We start from the raw sequence: 18,364 nt of genomic DNA on the forward strand, positions 1-18,364 counted from the left end.
TTTCTCCTAATTTAAAATCTCATCATCTCAGTTTTTATTCATTCTAATTTGAAATATTTATTATAAAAAATTATTTTAAACAACAAAACTTTAAAAAATATTTATAAATATAATAAAATATCTGTCTATCTAATTAATAGATCACAATCTAATCTAATATGATATAAATAGAAAAAATTATAATCGGTAGTCGTGTATTATAAATGTTTTAGTTTATTTGACTATATTTTAAAAATATCTTTTTAATAGAAATTTATTTTAAATAATAAATTTTTAATCGAAAATAAAGATTTTACAATTTTGAGGATCCATTAAAATTTAATATAATAGATGTACTTTTTCAAGGAAAGATTGAATACAGGTTTCTCATTAAGTAAAATTACCAGTTAATATATATATATATATATATATATATATATATATATATATATATATTTATGAACCAATTTTTTTTTTCTCTCTTTCTCCCTCCCTCCATCTCTCTCTCTCTCTCTCTCTCTCTTTCTCGAGTGTTGCAGGCTTTATTATTAATTTTTTTTTCCTTTGTTTTCCCCTTACTGTTTTTCAAGTTTCTACGTGTTTTGCTCGTTCTTTGATTCGTCGATCGGACTGTCATTTTCCCTCCATCAATGACTATGATGACTCCTCCACCTCTCGATGTAATTTAGCTTCTCTTTTTTAGTTTCTGTTCTTGTTTTTTTTTTTCATTTTGTATTCGTACTTGTCGTCCTTTGTTTGTGAGTTTTGGTGTCATTTGCTGTTCTTTGAATTTTGATCTTAAGGGTTTTGATTTTGCTTCGGACATCAAATTGAGTTGAGAATTCAATAACTCGGTTTGTTTAATTGCTATAGCTTTAGGGTTTCGATTCAATCTTTGTGGGGTCGACTTTCGTCCTTTGGAAGATCTGATTTGCGTGTTTTGTTCCACAGCAAGAAGACGAGGAGATGCTTGTGCCACATTCGGATGTAGTGGAAGGTCCTCAGCCGATGGAAGGTTTTATATTCACCCTACTTGACTAGTTTATACTATTTGAATTTTGTGTTATTTTTTTTTAGTTGGCCATGGTTTTGGAGTTAATGCGTTTACAATTTACTGGAAGATTGGGTTGTATTAGGTTTTGTTTTGTGGCGTGACTTTAGTTTTTTCGTATGATGATCCCATTTTGTATTGAGACCTTGATTTGTTCTGCATTTTGTGTGATTGTTTTTCTACAGCTCAAGTGGAGCCTTCTGGCACCGTGGAAAACCAGCAAGTGGAGGATCCTCCACCTATAAAATTCACATGGAGAATCGAGAACTTCTCTAGGTTAAACATGAAAAAATATTATTCTGACTCGTTTTCTGTTGGCGGATATAAATGGTACATTCTATATCTCAGTTTCAGAACTTTAATTTGCGCCATTGAGTTTATGTAGCTAGTTGTTGATTTAAGTTAATTGGTTTTCTCAGGCGGATATTAGTTTTTCCAAAAGGAAACAACGTGGACCACCTGTCAATGTATTTGGATGTTGCAGACTCTGGAACGTTGCCATACGGGTGGAGTAGATACGCCCAGTTCAGCTTGGCTGTGGTTAATCAGGTCCATAAGAAGTATTCGATACGAAAAGGTAAGTACTTTCCCATTACATGAGATTTATTTATGTTTCGCTATTCAGTTTAACATGTAGAAGAATAGGGTTTTCTCATTTGTGGTACTTGTAAGGGGAATAATTTAATCACTTGTTGATTGATAACATTGTGTATCAGGTGAAAACTACCACTAGAAAAATATATCGGGTTCAGATTTTCTCTCCCTTCTCCCCCACTTTATGAAACATGGCCAATAAGCTTGCATAACTTTTCCCCACTCTTCCTAATCGATTCATGCACAAACAAGTTTTATACTTATATAGATATTTAAAGGTAATAATATAGAAAATGATACTAAATGTGCATCATGAACTTCAAAGATATTGAGCATTATGTTAGGCTTAGATTTCGAAGTCCTTTTGTAATTGTTTGATAGACGCTATTTTGTGTAGTTTGAGTCCCTTATTCTAGTTAGGGGCTTCCTTTCCGTGTATTTGGTTCTTTTGTATGTTCGTGTATTTTTTTCATTTTTTTTTTCAAATGAAGATTTTTATAAAAAAAAATATTGGAGATGGTAAAAATCTTTCAAGCATACTTTTAGACAAAACAATGCTTCACCAAAGATGGAGAAGGAGAAGACTTCGGACGATTGTATAAAGTTTTTCTAGTGATGATTCCAGAAGTATCTATACTTTGTGGTCAACACATGGTTGCTGTCTGGGAAGAGGTTGGCAGTTTGGCTATTAGATAGGAGTGAAGCTAACTCATGAGTCACATGATCAATAAAAGCTTTCCCAGAGTGCTCAGACAACAAACCATAAATTTTTTAGAAAGGGCTTCAAAATAAATATGGGAAATTGTGATTGAAGGTAGTAGCCTCCCTAGAGTGCTCAGACAGCATTGGATTACCTTTTATGAGTTTTTAAAAGTGCCCAATGTCCCTGATTATGACATGGGACTCTGGGAGTACCTTATACCTGGAGGTTCGAAGGAAGAATGCCATAATCATTTTGATGGAAGGAAAATATTTTGCACCTTACATTCCCAATCTCCAGACCACTCACTCAGATGGTTCGACACAATACTCCTATTAACCATCAGTCGCTTCTCTCCTTCGCCCTTTCCTACAGATAATTTCTAGTACTATTGACATCCTGCACTTAATCTATGTCTGGATTTTTGGAAGGAGATTGAAAGTACTGTGAAATTTCACGTTTGCATGTCAGTATGAAAACAAGACAATAATTGTTAATATCGATCTGAGGTCAGCTTCTTGAACGTATACACAAAGGCCTTCTTGTTTATTAAACTATGAATTTATTGCCTGTGAACTTCTCCATCTTGTAATTGTTTGATTGTCCTTGAAATCCATAATAGCTAAGAGTGCACCAAAAATGAGATAATGATTCAATGTTATTTAAAACTTTGCTTTTAGTGTTTATTTTTCATTTTTACGATATATTTTCCTTTCATTCTCTAAAAATTGGGTGTACTCATTTTTGCAGAGGAAGATTTAATAATTGTATTATTATTTATTTATTTTTCCTTTAAATCGACTTTTCTTGGGACCAAAACTACTAATTTTTATTTCCACATAGCTTCCTATTATATATTGACTGGAGACTACCGTTGCATGGAAATAGGGTTTATTTTATAAATGTGTGTGTGTGTGAATTTCTTTATCTTTTTTATTAATGAAAAAATTGAGTTAGACTTGATATATTATTTGGAGATGATAAATTAGTTTAATACTGTAATTAGTATTAATTTTTTATTTTTCAAAATAATTTTATGGTAAGAGACCATGCTTTCATTGAGGGACCAGTCCAAAATCACGATATCCCCCATACTCAATTAATGGAGGGGCCAGTCCAAAGAATAAAGCTAAAGTTACAATTACATAACAAACACGCACAGACACCCACGAAGGAATTAGATCTATTGCAGAGTTCCTCTCCAAACCGCTCCACCCCATGAAAAATTTTAATACTTCCTTTTAAGCCAGATGACCAAAAAAGGCCACAACATAGCCAAAAGAAAAGAAAAGAACAACACTCTATCACAAGCCAATGCAATCTCAAAAGTCCTAAAAGAACTATAATTAGTGTTTTCAGAAGGTGAGGTCCTATCCAAAAAAACAAAAGAAATCGTGTTTTGAAGAAGTTGTCACTTAAAATTTGCCACCTCCATTTTTTATTTTATAATTTGTTTATTTTTCGTCACTAGGTTTTTTTGTAATTGGAGGCTTGTTCTCGTTCTTTCGGACTGGAGTACTTTTTTGTTATTTGTTTTGATTTCTTTTTGATCGGGTTTGTTTTTTGTATGTCATTGTATTCTTTCAACTTTTTCATGGAAAGTTGGGCTTCTTACCATTTTTTTATAATATCAATTGTTTTCCATTAGACATTTCTAATGTGTTCGTAAACTGACAAGAGGCATGTTATCCTATTCAGGGGATTGCTTTTAACTGAAGAATCTTAGGCATGAAGGAAAATTGGTGCCACGTTTTTATGCAAATTTTACTGTTTGGGATTTAAGCAATAATATGTTCTCTTCATGTTTAATTATGCAGACACAAAACACCAATTCAATGCTAGAGAAAGTGATTGGGGTTTTACATCTTTCATGCCTCTCAGTGATCTTTATGATCCTAGTCGAGGGTACCTTGTAAATGACACATGTATTGTTGAAGCTGAGGTTCTGGTTCGTAAGGTTCTTGATTACTGGTCATATGATTCAAAGAAAGAAACTGGATATGTGGGTCTTAAGAATCAAGGGGCAACTTGTTACATGAATTCTCTTCTTCAGACACTTTATCATATACCTTACTTCAGAAAGGTAGGAAAAAGTTCCATAGCTCTTATTTTTTGTCTTATGGAGGATTTCTCAATTCCTGAGTACTATCCAGGCTGTTTACCATATGCCGACAACCGAGAATGACATGCCTTCAGGAAGCATCCCTCTGGCTCTACAAAGTTTGTTCTATAAACTTCAGTTTAATGCCAGCAGTGTTGCAACTAAAGAGCTTACTAAGTCCTTTGGATGGGATACTTATGATTCTTTTATGCAACATGATGTGCAAGAACTCAACAGAGTTTTGTGTGAAAAGCTTGAAGATAAAATGAAGGTATAGCGCAGGATACTTGTATTTGTTTGATGAATGCTTATCAAAATATAGACGGTCAATCCTATATGCATTGGCTTGGTCCAATTCCTACTGACATAAATACTCTACATGTTATTATTTATCTCTTCTTTTACAATTATTCGGTTTTGGTCCAGGGAACTGTTGTAGAGGGGACAATACAGCAGTTATTTGAGGGTCATCACATGAATTACATAGAATGCATTAATGTTGACTACAAATCTACAAGAAAGGAGTCATTTTATGGTACTTCTGGTTTAGAAAACACTTTTACATTTTGACTTGATTTAAGACCTTTTAGTTTTAAGCTGATTTTTCTTTGGGTGGATTGGCAGATCTCCAGCTTGATGTGAAGGGTTGTAATGATGTGTATGCATCTTTTGATAAGTATGTGGAAGTTGAACGTCTTGAGGGTGATAATAAGTATCATGCAGAAGAGCATGGCTTGCAGGTTTGTACTGACAATGATTTGATTCTAGCATTCCTCTCTGTGTGTATTTATGTTTATTTTGTGGTTCTTTATGGGTAATGCCTGAGGTGTATTCTTTGAATGTTGTGGCTTTTTAACGATAAAGCAACTTTTGAGGCTCTTTGTCAGGATAAGTAGGATATGATGTAGTTCTCTTTCTTATTTCTGGCGTTGTTCTGGCTGTTTCTGACCTTATAACCACTAGTTTTGTGTTGAAAAGGTCGGACTATCTTAAATGCTTTAAAGGAACTGAAATTGTTCTTGAATCTAGAATAGCAGAAATCTTAGATTGTTCAACTTCCTCAGCTAACTGTAGGAAGTAAATCTTTCAACTTGATTTTTCCTGCATAAATTAATCTTTGTTTCAGGAAGCTAAGAAGGGCGTCTTGTTTATTGACTTCCCTCCAGTCCTCCAACTTCAGTTGAAGAGGTTTGAGTATGATTTTATGCGAGATACAATGGTGAAGGTCAGTAGTGAAAATATACATTAGAATGGTTTTGCATTCCTTACTCTAGGACGTGTCATTTTTTGTTGTGGGACTGAATAACCATGAAAGTGATTTTGGTTTACAGATAAATGATCGCTATGAGTTTCCTCTTCAACTAGACCTTGATAGGGAGAACGGCAAGTATCTATCTCCAGAAGCAGATAGGAGTGTTCGCAACCTGTACACACTTCATAGGTATAGCCCTGTTATTGCTCTGTGTTGGGAGTTTTTAATCAAGATGTTCTGGTGATCAACTCCATACCAAGAACCTTGAATTTGATAATTATTTCTTTAACTTCTTTTTAACTCACGTTTCCTGGAAATATTTTAATGCTTTTTTTTTTTTAAATCAATAAATATTACAGAAGCACAATTACTGAGAACACAGTAATTCCTTTCAGGAGTGAAACTAAATCTCCCGTTTGCCAAACTGAAAAACAAGATTCCTTTTCATCTATCAATCAAAATTTGTTCCCGGTTATTAATTAATGCAAATACTAAGAAAGGATGAACACAATCCAATATATAACTCTTAAAGAAGCTTCCCAACAGGAATTAATATCAAATGAAGAGTATTTGCAGACTTCTTTGGACAGAGAATACCATAAAACCCATTTGGTTTTCCAAGATCAAATATTTTCTCCTTGGTAGCTTGTTTCCCTTCAAATAAGCACCAATTTCAATCTAAATAAATACCTTGCACTATTCTTGACCACGTTCATCTATGAGAATTTTTCCTTCCTCTTTGGCTCATGATCACAGAGAAGGTAAAACATCCTTTTGCAGCGTTCCAGTCAAGAACCAAAGAGCGTCCAAGGCCTTTCAAAACCAAACCTCCTATAAATTTCCACTAAAGGATCAAAGCAAGAACTAACGAGCTGAAAATCCATCAGGCACAAAATAAAGTAGCTTGAATTTTTAAATAGCTAGAATGACGTATTGTTTAACCTCTATTAATCCTGCTTAATATTTCCAACAAAATCATTCAAAATAAAATATCTACCTTTCATGGGTTCTTTGACTTCACAAAGCTAGCATGAAAGTCTTAGAGAGAAAAGGTTGTCTTGTTTCTATCAGAACAACATAGACACTAGTAAATCTGTGTCCCTTTTGACCTCCTTTACTTATGGAGCATCCTAAAACTAAACTCGCTGTGTTAAAGGTTTAACCTTTTCCCATGCATTTGGTTATAGTTTCTTTGACTGTTAAAATGTGAAGAATCAACATCTAACTAATTTTGATTTTCTGATGCAGTGTGCTGGTACATAGTGGTGGTGTCCATGGTGGGCATTATTATGCTTTTATCAGACCAACCTTATCTGATCAGTGGTATGCATGGTCTTTTCTATTTTATTTCAAATTTTTAGTAGGATACGTAATTCTTTTTGGGTAACGAACCATTTGATGAATAAAATAATCCAAAATGATACAAAAGAAACTCTAATCATAGGAAGTATTGTAGTCCATAGATGCATGAAAGGGAAAAAAGGAGTTAAAAACACTCTCATTCACCAGGTGGTGGACTACAAGACAGTTCTTAAATTCCTAATTAGTAACAGAAAGACCATTATGAGGTGTTTGGATCGCTGTAATAGAATCAAATTACGGGGAATCGGATATGATGATATCTGAATCCTGATTACCGAGGACGTGAAGCTTGTTTGGGGTGTTGGGTTGGGTTTGAACCCAACCCCCACCCTCCCCAGTTATTAGCCTGTTTGTGTATAAATCTCCTTCATGTCACCTAAACTTATGATTTTTCAAAATTTCTAATAAGTCTTGATTTTAATTCTTATCCAAAATATCCTAAATCAAATGGTAAGGGATTGGTTTTGAATTGAATTTTAAATCCTTAAATTTATAAATATTAGTAGAAAGGTTAAAATATTAAAAAACATGATAAGATAACATAATACCTTTCATATGGTCTAGAAATAGAAACATAAATGTGTTTGATAACTATTCTCATTTCTTGTTTTTTAGAGTTTATTGTATTTGATACAGTTTCAAAATAAAAAATCAGGGTGGTAAATTTACAAAATACCTTTAGTATGTAGGGAATTTCGATGAACCTTCGATTTCGGATTTGTGCACAACTTATCCTAGTAGCTATTTGGGGGATTTTCCTTTGCAATGGTTTATTTACTACACTTTTAATGTGCCTATAATAAGTAATATTTTATTGTCAGCTGGTTATTTGATTCAAGTTTCGTTAATTTAGGTACAAATTTGATGATGAGCGTGTAACAAAAGAAGATACGAAGAGAGCATTAGAAGAGCAATATGGTGGTGAGGAAGAGGTGATACAACTTGCTTAATGAAAGATCTGGTTCTCATTAAATAAGTTTTGTACCTGTTTGTCCACTTTTTAAACTAACCTGGTTTTAATATGCACACACTTCAATGTTTGACAGTTGCCACAGACCAACCCTGGTTTCAACAATACTCCCTTCAAGTTCACCAAATATTCTAATGCATATATGCTCGTGTACATCCGTGAAAGTGACAAGGACAAAATAATTTGCAATGTGGATGAGAAAGACATAGCCGAACACCTTAGGGTAGTTTTCTTTATTTATATCATTTCTTCTTGATTTCTGATCAAGTGTGGATCTATATAGAAGCTGGCTGACTTTTCTTGACACCATACAGATAAGGTTAAAGAAAGAGCAGGAGGAGAAGGAAGACAAGAGAAAATATAAAGCTCAGGCCCATCTCTATGCGATTATCAAGGTTGCAGCTTCTCACTTTCTTTCATGCTTGGCGATTTATATCCTTCAAGGGTTGGGTTGGCCTTATAATAATCGACTGCTGAACTGTAAAATAAGATACTTTCCAATTCACGAGATCAAGATTTTGTGTTCACTGATATGGGAATTAACGTCTTAATAATTGTTTAAGATCAAAATATATTGCTTAAGCACCCTTAGTTATGAATTTTGATTTTTGTCATTTATTTATTTATTTGGGTTAGTTTATTATAGACCCTAGTGAACTGAACAATTTGTGCCTAAGAGAATTGATGTCTGCTGGTAGGTTGCACGAGATGTGGACCTTCAAGAACAAATAGGGAAGGATATATACTTCGATCTTGTTGATCATGACAAAGTTCGCAGTTTTCGTATTCAGAAACAAGTACCTTTTAATCTTTTCAAGGTACACGGACTTTTGGAAATTGACATAGTCAGGAACCTCAATGTTGCATGCATCTCCTTATAGCTGTTCTGAACTTCCTTCCATATTGTTAGTTCATGCTTATGGTTCTATAAACTGTTCTCTTAGGAGAGAAGGAAAATAAACTTGTGTTTCAGCTGCTCATTTTTATATTTGGATAGTGGTTTTTGTTTTGACTGCTTTGGTTTTCCATACCTTAAAAGTAGTTCAAGTTTATTACTCACAGTGCTTCCTTGTTTGGTTCTCGACTCCAAGTTTGTCTTTTCATTTTTGTAATCATTATTCTTTTGTGATTAATTGGAATGCCTTTTTTCCTTTTTACCTTTTATTTTGTTTTGTTTTGTTTTGTTTTGCTTGGTGGAGGATCAGGACTTGTTTGATACTAATTGTGTCTTTCATGCTCTTATAATTTTGCTTTTTCATCAATGAGTTTTTGAGGATAAGAAAGATGTTGAGAATGATCAATTGATTCATCTGAGTTGAAGGTTTCCTAGTGGTGTTTGTATTATTAATTTTAAATTTTGACCCTATTGTTTTCCCATGTTTATGTTTGACTCTTTTAGGAGTTTGTATTCTTTGAATATATTTCTCTTTCTATTTATTTAGATTTTTTTTAAGAAACAAAATATATTTGAGAAGAAAAGATGGAGGGTACAAGTTAAAGGCAAGAGAACCCACTTGTTACCCTTTCTTTGTAGTATCTTTGACATATTTAAGTCTCTATGAGCCATAGTGCACACACAAAATAACCTTCCCTTGCTTTTCTTGGGTCATTTGAACCTGTTTAAATGGCATTTGGGGGGGGGGGGGGGGGGGGCTATCGAAAAATTACTCCCCCATACAAGACCAAGAGTTGTCACCTTGATCCAACCATCCACCACCCCCCTCCCTGTTGAAAGGATTTCTTCTGAGGCAATTAGAATAGCATCTGATATATTTCTTCCATCAATTAAGATGGACTGGGTGTCGGGAACACAAGTGGCAGCCATTTCTTTATTTACTGAAAATTTGTTTCTTTTTCTTATTATTAGTTTTTTGCTTTTCCCATTTTGATTTGTGGTATTTTGCAGGAGGAAGTTGCCAAGGAGTATGGCATACCAGTGCAATTTCAGCGGTTTTGGATTTGGGCAAAGAGGCAAAATCACACGTATCGCCCTAATCGGCCGTTGACTCCACAAGAAGAAGCACAATCTGTAATTATTTTCTCTATTCTTATATTTTTTTTTTCAAGATCTCAGAATTTATTTGGTAACATGCATACCGCTTGACTTTTTTATATAACAGAACAATTCATTGCCATTGACTCATTTTCACCATCTTGTAATCTCTATTCAGCATCTTATATCTTGGTTTGTTATTTTGCCTGTTATAACTTTTAATGTAACAATAGTATAATAATTAAACGAAGTGCTGGATTATTTTATGTATCAGCATCTAGTTGTGATGTGAATCATAGTGGAATGTTTCTTTGATTGTATATATTTGAGTCTATTTAATCATATTTCTTCTAATGTTTCTGTTATGTGATTGGTTACCGATAGATTGACATCTTTTCTACTTTGTATATTTTCCTGGATTTGTCTGCAATTTTTGCTGTACTTGGCCATTATAGTTTGCTGATAGTTCTTGTTAGATATTACATTAAATTTATCTTCACCCACTAGTCTAAGCTTTTGGGTCTATTGGTGATTTAAGATGGTACCAAAGCAAGTGGTTTAAGGAGGTCATGTATTCAAGCCCTTGTGATGTTAATTGCCTCCCCAATTAATATTGATTTCCACTTGTTGGATCTTTCTTAATATTTCAAGCCCATAAGTGTGGGGAAGTATTAGATGTTACATTAAATTTACCCTTATCAACTAGCTTAAGCTTTTGAGTTGATTTATGATTTAAGACTTCTTATCTAACACAAACTCAGTTCAGGCTAACGGGTAAATTTCACCTTTGCAGGTTGGGCAGCTGAGAGAAGCATCCAACAAAGCAAATAATGCGGAACTGAAGTTGTTTTTGGAAGTAGAGCTTGGATTGGTAAAACTTCTTTCACATATATTTTTCTTGTTTGAAGGGTGGATTGAGATACTTCTTGTTTGATTTAGCTTCGTATGACTCATATTACTTTGCACTCCTAATGTTTGTCTATACACAACACAAAGATCAACACAAGTGCGCTTTCGGTAATGTAAATTGCTAACTTCATCAACTTAGTATTTTATAAAATGGTTTAAAAAAATTTGTGCTGCTTGCTTAATTTGCCAGTCACGTCCTTTTATTATCCAATGCTGTTAGTTTACAGAAAACTGTTACTCATGGAATAAGTTTGTTTCTGTTGCTAAGAAGAATTATAATCACTAACGCAAAACTATATATAATAGATTTTTCATACAGCAAAGTATTTGAAATTATTCTTAGTTATGTGGTCGTGGTTATAATTTCAATTTTTTGTTACCACCCGTCTTTGTGGATGTTAGATGTGACTTTTAATTTTCCAATTAAATGAATAGCATGAGTTATGTGTTAGAAAATCTCAACCTTTTCTTTCGGGGGGCTGGAGATACCTGTGTACACATCCTATGCTAAACCTGCAATAATTTGATTTCATGCTTCAGGATCTACATCCTATTGTTCCACCTGAGAAAAATAAAGATGATATTCTTCTTTTCTTCAAGCTTTATGACCCTGAGAAAGGAGAGCTGAGGTATACGTTATGCCTACCCATGAATGGATTATTGTTAACTTCGGATTCTGGATAATGACATTTTCACGTGCCTTTTTTCATGCCAGATACGTAGGTAGGCTTTTTGTGAAGAGTTCAACAAAGCCTATTGAAATTTTGGAAAAATTGAATAAAATGGCAGGCTTTGATCCTGATCAAGAGATTGAACTTTTTGAGGTATATTCATTATATGTTCTGCTTTTTCTTTCCTCACATTTTGTTGTTCCAAGTGACCACATTCATCTATAAATCATTCTTATTTAAAAGTTCATTGGTTGATCTTCAGGAAATAAAGTTTGAGCCTTGTGTCATGTGTGAACATCTAGATAAAAGGACTTCATTTCGACTAAGTCAGGTGGGTGTTAGCTTATGCTCATATTATTGCTTTTTCTCGTGTAATTGTCCCTCATCTGATATCCTTTGTTGTTGTTGTTTTTTTTTTTTTTTTTTCTCAGATTGAGGACGGGGACATTATTTGCTTTCAGAAATCCCCTATTGATAGTGAAGAATGCAGATACCCTGATGTTCCATCCTTTTTGGAGTATGTACATAATCGTCAGGTACAAATCCTTGATGGTTGGCATTGCCATCAGTTCTTTGACAAAGCAAAAGAAAAAAGAAAAAATAGAAAAAGACATTAGGGTTTTACATGACAAGCAATGCTTAAGTTAAATTACTTGTCTTGTAGGATTATTAGTCAAATAGGACACCCGATATGCTCACAGCATTTTGTGTGTGTGCACAGACTTGTTTTTTTTTTTTTTTTTTGGGTTTCTTACATGTGTGTGTGTTAAGAAACAGTACAAGCGAAGATAAATTTCATTTCGTGAAACATCAACATCATACACCCACATGATTGACTCGGACATAATATCTATACATTTCATCCAATACACTAGAAAATGAAGACTATTCAAAATAGTTGGGGAAAAAACCAACACCTTATTTTTTTTGAAACGGAGACAAAAACTTATTTATTAATAAAAACTCAAAGTGCAAGAGATTTATAGAAAGAGAGCAATAAAGAGATAGTAATCAAGGGAGTCCTAGAAGGATCAGGAGGCGCACCTGGACATCTCAACTAGGTTGATACCCCCATAGCGCTAAGCATCATATCCCGAGTACAAACATAATCAAACCAACAAAGATACAACAATAAAAGCATCCATCTTGTTACAAAGGTCCAAAAATCAATATGGGATCGAAAAAACAACAATAAACAAATGGGGAGGCCCAAAAATACAATCGCAAAATTAAAGGCTAAAATAGGGGCAATCCTTCAAGGCTTCAAAAAGCAATAGAAGGCCTCAGTAATCTGCAAACATCAAATCTTCTTACTTATAAGCTTTATATTAACCATCAAGATCAATTGTTTCTTTGAAAACTTGAGAGGCAAAACCAAACTGTGAGTATTTCCTATTCCATGGTTTCCAATTTTTCAGATGGCTTTTCAGGTGGCCAAACAGATTTTACTTTGTTTGTTGAAGTTTTTAACTCATCCGATGGTCATTCAAAATGTCAGTCTTCAATGAACGTTTTTTATGACTCTAATAATGAATCACAAGTAAACTTTTGTAGTCTCAAATTGGAACTACTTCTCTTATCTAATCACTTGCAAGAGGATGCCATTATTGAGGATTTGTTTGAAATGGCCCTTAGTTCTTTATTCAAAGAGGAAAATCAGTTTAATTTTTGAAAACAGAAAGATGTTTCTGTTTTGGGGGATTTCAAAGAGACCTAGTGATAGTAATTATTTCTCTTTTTTTCTTCCATGCTAGGATAAAGGAAATTTTCTTTCTTGATTGAAGTGTGGTTTTCATCAATTTGGTAAAATTATTTCAACACCAGAAACGAATAACAGCCAGAATAATGGTCTTATTTAGGAGTTTTGGCTCAGGGCGATCTTTGTTTCAAATGTAGATCATCCTGTGGTTCTCTAAAAGTTGAAGCGTTTGCTTCAAAAGATGCCAATGTTTGAAGTCTTATCTTCATCCGGTTACTTAGCCTTTCATTTCAACAAGTAGTTTTGCTAGTGTAAAACTAATTACTAATTTCTTGAACACAATCTTGGAGAGTTCTGGAAGAACTTTTGTATTATTTCTAGAGATAATGCTTATTACAACCTAGGGACCTGTATTTAAAGGCTACAAACCAGTCTTTGAAAGATTAAAACGAACTAATTAAAACAATTTAATTAACTAAAACTTAAAAACCAGAATGTGCAAAAAACGGAGTAACTGACCAATAAAAAGCAGAGGAAGCAAACACAAAAAAACAGAGCACACAACTTAATCTTTTACCCAAGAGGATAATATTTAACTAAAAAGGAACTTCCAGACCAACAGAATAGATAAGAATCTGAAGCTGAGGCAGTCACATAAACTTCAGTTTAAATCTTTGAACTGCTGATGCATTTTCCATCAACATTTTCATAACAGCTGTTACTGTACTTTTGTTGCTTCGCATAAAAGGTTCTTGATAACCTTGGAAAAATATTTCTTCCACAATTTGATTGTTGTACGTATACATCTTTTAACACTAATCTTCTGTATCTTATCATTGAAAATATGTTGCCCACAATAAGCTTCGTGAGAGAAGAGCAGACGCCAAGAGAACAACCACCATCCTTGCTGAATCTTCACTAAGATGGAAACCACAAACTGCTAAAAATTAATGATTGATCAATTGGTTGGAAACAATTCTTGAGCCCAGTTTCGTCAATGAATCTAGGGAGTACTAGTTCTGAATTAAATGTTCAAGAGACTTGAAATCCAATCTCTTTACCTGCAACCCTCAAGCCACTCAAAGAAACGGATTATTGAGCCAAAGAGTGACTAAAATCAGATCTCAAACATAAACTAGTTTGCATTTTTCTACCATCGACTTTAAATGGGCTGGAATTTTGCAATGCTTATACTGAGAGGGGTTTCCAGAGGTCTGATTACCATCATTCAATTCCTTTTCGTTTTGAAACAAATCATTGAGATCAATTGCTAAGGAGTCCTTCAAAGAATGATCCTCTAACTCATCTAGCTTCCCTAAATGATCATCTTCGACACTGCTCACACTAAAAGGAGATTCAAAATCTAAGTCACATTTCTTTTTGGATGGACGACCTGAAGTTTGGCAAGAAGAGCCTCTCAAAACTTTTATTTTTGACGAAGGCAAGGAAAAAACAGAATATTTAAAATTTGGATGACAGGGTCTCTAAGGGACTGATCCAGTTGAAATAGAAGGAACTTGAATCTGTGTGCAATTAACCTCCCAAGAATCAGGGTTTTGATCTAACCTGTGTTCTTTCCTATAATCACCTTTCGGTGTCTTTGGGCTTTGTCCTTTATGTATTGTATCAATGAAATGTTTCTATTTCTATAAACAAAATTGCAAAAATAGCCTTCACATAGTATGTGCTACATCAACTACTGTCAGTTTTTGCTATCTCTTAGAATAGTTTCTCTGCACAAATTGAGGAGAGAATGATCCTTTAGAATGGTTGAAATATACATGTCAATTCTATGTAAGTGTTGCTGTTGCATTTGTTTGCCTGTATAGTTATGTGCAACTGTAGTTGCTTGAGATTGACTTGAAAAATGATGGTGATGTGCATTGGTTGATGCTTGTATGTGGTTTTCTGCATTCTAGGTTGTTCATTTTCGAACTCTAGAAAAACCCAAGGAGGATGACTTTTGCTTAGAGCTGTAAGTAATTCCACTTCAAATTTTCTACAATCGAGATTTTTTTTATGTCGACTCAGTCTAATGTGCAATTTCTCTTCCTATAGGTCAAAAGTTCATACTTATGATGAGGTCGTTGAAAAGGTGGCACAACGAATTGGACTGGACGATCCATCCAAAATCAGATTGACTGCACATAACTGCTATTCTCAGCAACCTAAGCCACAGCCTATTAAATACCGAGGGGTAGATCATTTGTCAGATATGTTGGTGCATTATAACCAGGTAGTTTTTTGTTGATTTTAATTCCTTACTATTCTATGCCTAATTGCTTGAATTGGGGCTAAAATTTGGGTTACATGTTGACAGATGTCTGATATATTGTATTATGAAGTCTTGGACATTCCCCTCCCGGAATTGCAAGGTCTCAAAAATCTGAAGGTTGCTTTTCATCATGCAACAAAAGATGAGGTGCGAATTGTTTGTGGCACCAATTTCCTTTTTCAGATTGTAACCAGGCTTTGAGCAAATTTGTTTACATTGTTTCAGGTGGTTATTCACAATATTAGGTTACCTAAACAGAGTACCGTTGGTGATGTTATTAATTTACTTAAGACAAAGGTATGGACTGCTTTCAATTATCATTTATAGAAGCTTGATCACAGTTTCGATCGGAAGAAGACACCATCTTGTTGTTTTCTATTACTATGACCGATTCATTTACAATCCTTCACTTTCCCCAGTGATTTTATTTTAGTGCACCTTAAACAGGTTGAGTTATCTCATCCAGATGCGGAACTTAGATTGCTTGAAGTTTTCTATCATAAGATCTACAAGGTAATGATATGCTTGACTTGGAATTTGATAGTTTCTCTTGGATTCAGTTCTTATGAGATCTTCATCTGCTTTTTAGTTCCTTCTAATAAAATACTTTATTCTATTTTCATGTAATTAGTCTGAAGTTGATGTTATTTAGGGCCTTGGTTTTACTGTTTTCCCCCCCATGTTTTTAATTGTAACTGTGATTCCATTTCACAGATCTTTCCACAAAATGAAAGAATTGAGAATATAAATGACCAATACTGGACACTGCGAGTGGAGGAGGCAAGTGTTTCCACCATGATAATGACTTTTTTTTTTTTTTTTTACTCCACGTGTTTGATGTCGGACATACAATACCCTTTGTTGAGGGATTTTGGTGATTTGTAGTCATGCGGATTACCTTTACTATTAATATTAGTGTTAAACTTGTTGCCAACGCTCTATTATTAATATCAGATCCCTGAAGAAGAGAAAAACCTTGGTCCTCAGGACCGTTTGATTCATGTATACCACTTCAGCAAAGAGACGGCACAAAACCAAATGGTATGAAGTCATCTTGAGTTCTTCAAAATTACTTTCAGCAATTTGATATTAAGGCTTCCTAAAGCTTTCTTATATCATACCTTTTATAATACGTTGTTTGTTCAACAGCAAGTACAAAACTTTGGGGAACCGTTTTTCTTGGTCATTCATGAAGGTGAGACCTTGGCTGATGTAAAAGTTCGCATTCAGAAGAAACTTCAAGTTCCAGATGAAGAGTTCTCAAAGGTAGGCTCTTCATCCTGCATTTTGCTGTTGATTGACTTGACTTTTCCAATGCAATTGATTTTGGTGCCATAATTCTTTTCTATTTTCCTACTTTATTTCCCCAGTGGAAATTTGCATTTTTCTCCCTGGGGCGGCCAGAATATCTGCAGGATTCTGACATCGTCTCCAATCGTTTTCAGGTATTTCCCACTTTTAACAATAAACCTCATGTTTTGTTCACAATTGTCTTGTTTGGTGCCCCCTTCAAAACTTTTATCATGAACTGTTACTCTTGTTATTAATCTGTTCGTCCTAACCAAGTGAACTGATTGTATTGAATCTGTACCAATATACTATGCAGAGGAGAGACATTTATGGTGCTTGGGAACAGTACCTTGGGTTGGAGCATTCAGACACCACTCCCAAGAGGTCTTATGCTGTCAATCATGTGAGTGTCTTTAACCATCTTTATGCTTATCTTGTTTCTAAAAACCCTTTTACTCTTAACGAATCATAGAGAAAAAAATAAAGAACGTTTTTGTCACTCCAGAGTCATGGCTGAATATAGAACAAAAGTATTTTAGTACAGAACAAATATAAGTTGTAAATATAAGTTATATTTACGTATAAAGATTATAAAGTGGCCCTTCATTATTATAACCATTTAAGTTCTCGTCAATGTTTTGCAGAACCGTGCCACATATGAGAAACCTGTGAAAATATACAACTGAACATAGCCATCTTCTACGAATACTTGAGCCGTATGAAGTCCCCACTTCTTCGAATATGGAAGAAATGTAGAATATGCAAATGAGAGGTGCGTATGAAGAAACAAAGCTCCTATTGAAGCTACTCTCTAGTGTGTAGTTATAGGAATTCAGTGATATAGTTTTTGTTTTCCCTTTCCTTTTTTTCGTTTAAAATCGAGCGGGGGAGGTTAGTTTTTCCTCGGGCATTTTACTGTTCAATTCTTCCATCTGGGGCTCTGCCATTATGTTTTTTCTAATGAACTCATTAAAGCTTCAGCTTTTTTTTACAAGTTTGGTGGGTTATGAAGGTCTAGTGTAATTTACCAGGTACATAAGCAACTTCCTTTTTCTTTTCTTTTTCCATCTGAGGGGATGTATATTGAGTTTATAGTTGGCAGTGTTTTTGTCTCATTCATTATTTTTACCTTAATTACCCTATTTTGGTGGTGATGGTGGTGGTGGCTTCCTTAGGTGATGAGATGAGTTTGAGAAAAACTTTATAATCTTTCATGTACATCATCAACACTGCAGTGTAGTATATAACTTTGTTATTTTTTCCAATATGGGAGACCCCATTTTAATGTTACTAATGAAAACCTTTCCAACTAATTTTGTTTCGTTTTTTATTTTTTATTTGTCCTCTTAAAAATGCATATTTTACAAATAGCTATTTCAAGAATGTCAAATTTCCACCTGAACTAGTCACACACGTCATCATACATAAAATTCAATTAAATTATTTCAAGAAAGAAATGAATTCGTTATGTCTCAAATTTATGATCAAACAATTTTGTGAGATATGCAATCTTTGTGT

The 18,364-nt window shown here is 34.2% G+C and overlaps 1 protein-coding gene across 1 annotated transcript; it reads left to right on the plus strand.

Annotated features, from left to right (window-relative positions):
• The first annotated feature begins 453 nt into the window (after positions 1 to 453).
• On the plus strand, positions 454 to 18,159 carry LOC103486723 (ubiquitin C-terminal hydrolase 12). Its single transcript, XM_008444769.3, has 32 exons — positions 454 to 659; positions 931 to 994; positions 1,216 to 1,360; positions 1,450 to 1,607; positions 4,142 to 4,407; positions 4,478 to 4,696; positions 4,852 to 4,960; positions 5,050 to 5,165; positions 5,552 to 5,650; positions 5,757 to 5,866; positions 6,926 to 7,000; positions 7,893 to 7,971; positions 8,086 to 8,232; positions 8,324 to 8,404; positions 8,708 to 8,827; positions 9,916 to 10,038; positions 10,796 to 10,873; positions 11,452 to 11,540; positions 11,627 to 11,735; positions 11,845 to 11,913; positions 12,014 to 12,118; positions 15,201 to 15,256; positions 15,340 to 15,517; positions 15,602 to 15,703; positions 15,782 to 15,853; positions 16,004 to 16,069; positions 16,271 to 16,336; positions 16,511 to 16,597; positions 16,706 to 16,822; positions 16,927 to 17,001; positions 17,163 to 17,249; positions 17,491 to 18,159. Exons 1-32 carry the CDS (start codon positions 630 to 632, stop codon positions 17,530 to 17,532), a joined length of 3,339 nt encoding a protein of 1,112 aa, XP_008442991.1. The 5' UTR covers positions 454 to 629; the 3' UTR covers positions 17,533 to 18,159.
• The last annotated feature ends 205 nt before the right edge of the window (positions 18,160 to 18,364 follow it).

The sequence above is a fragment of the Cucumis melo genome, chromosome 4 (genome assembly GCF_025177605.1).
Source record: "Cucumis melo cultivar AY chromosome 4, USDA_Cmelo_AY_1.0, whole genome shotgun sequence".
Taxonomy (NCBI): Eukaryota; Viridiplantae; Streptophyta; class Magnoliopsida; order Cucurbitales; family Cucurbitaceae; genus Cucumis; species Cucumis melo.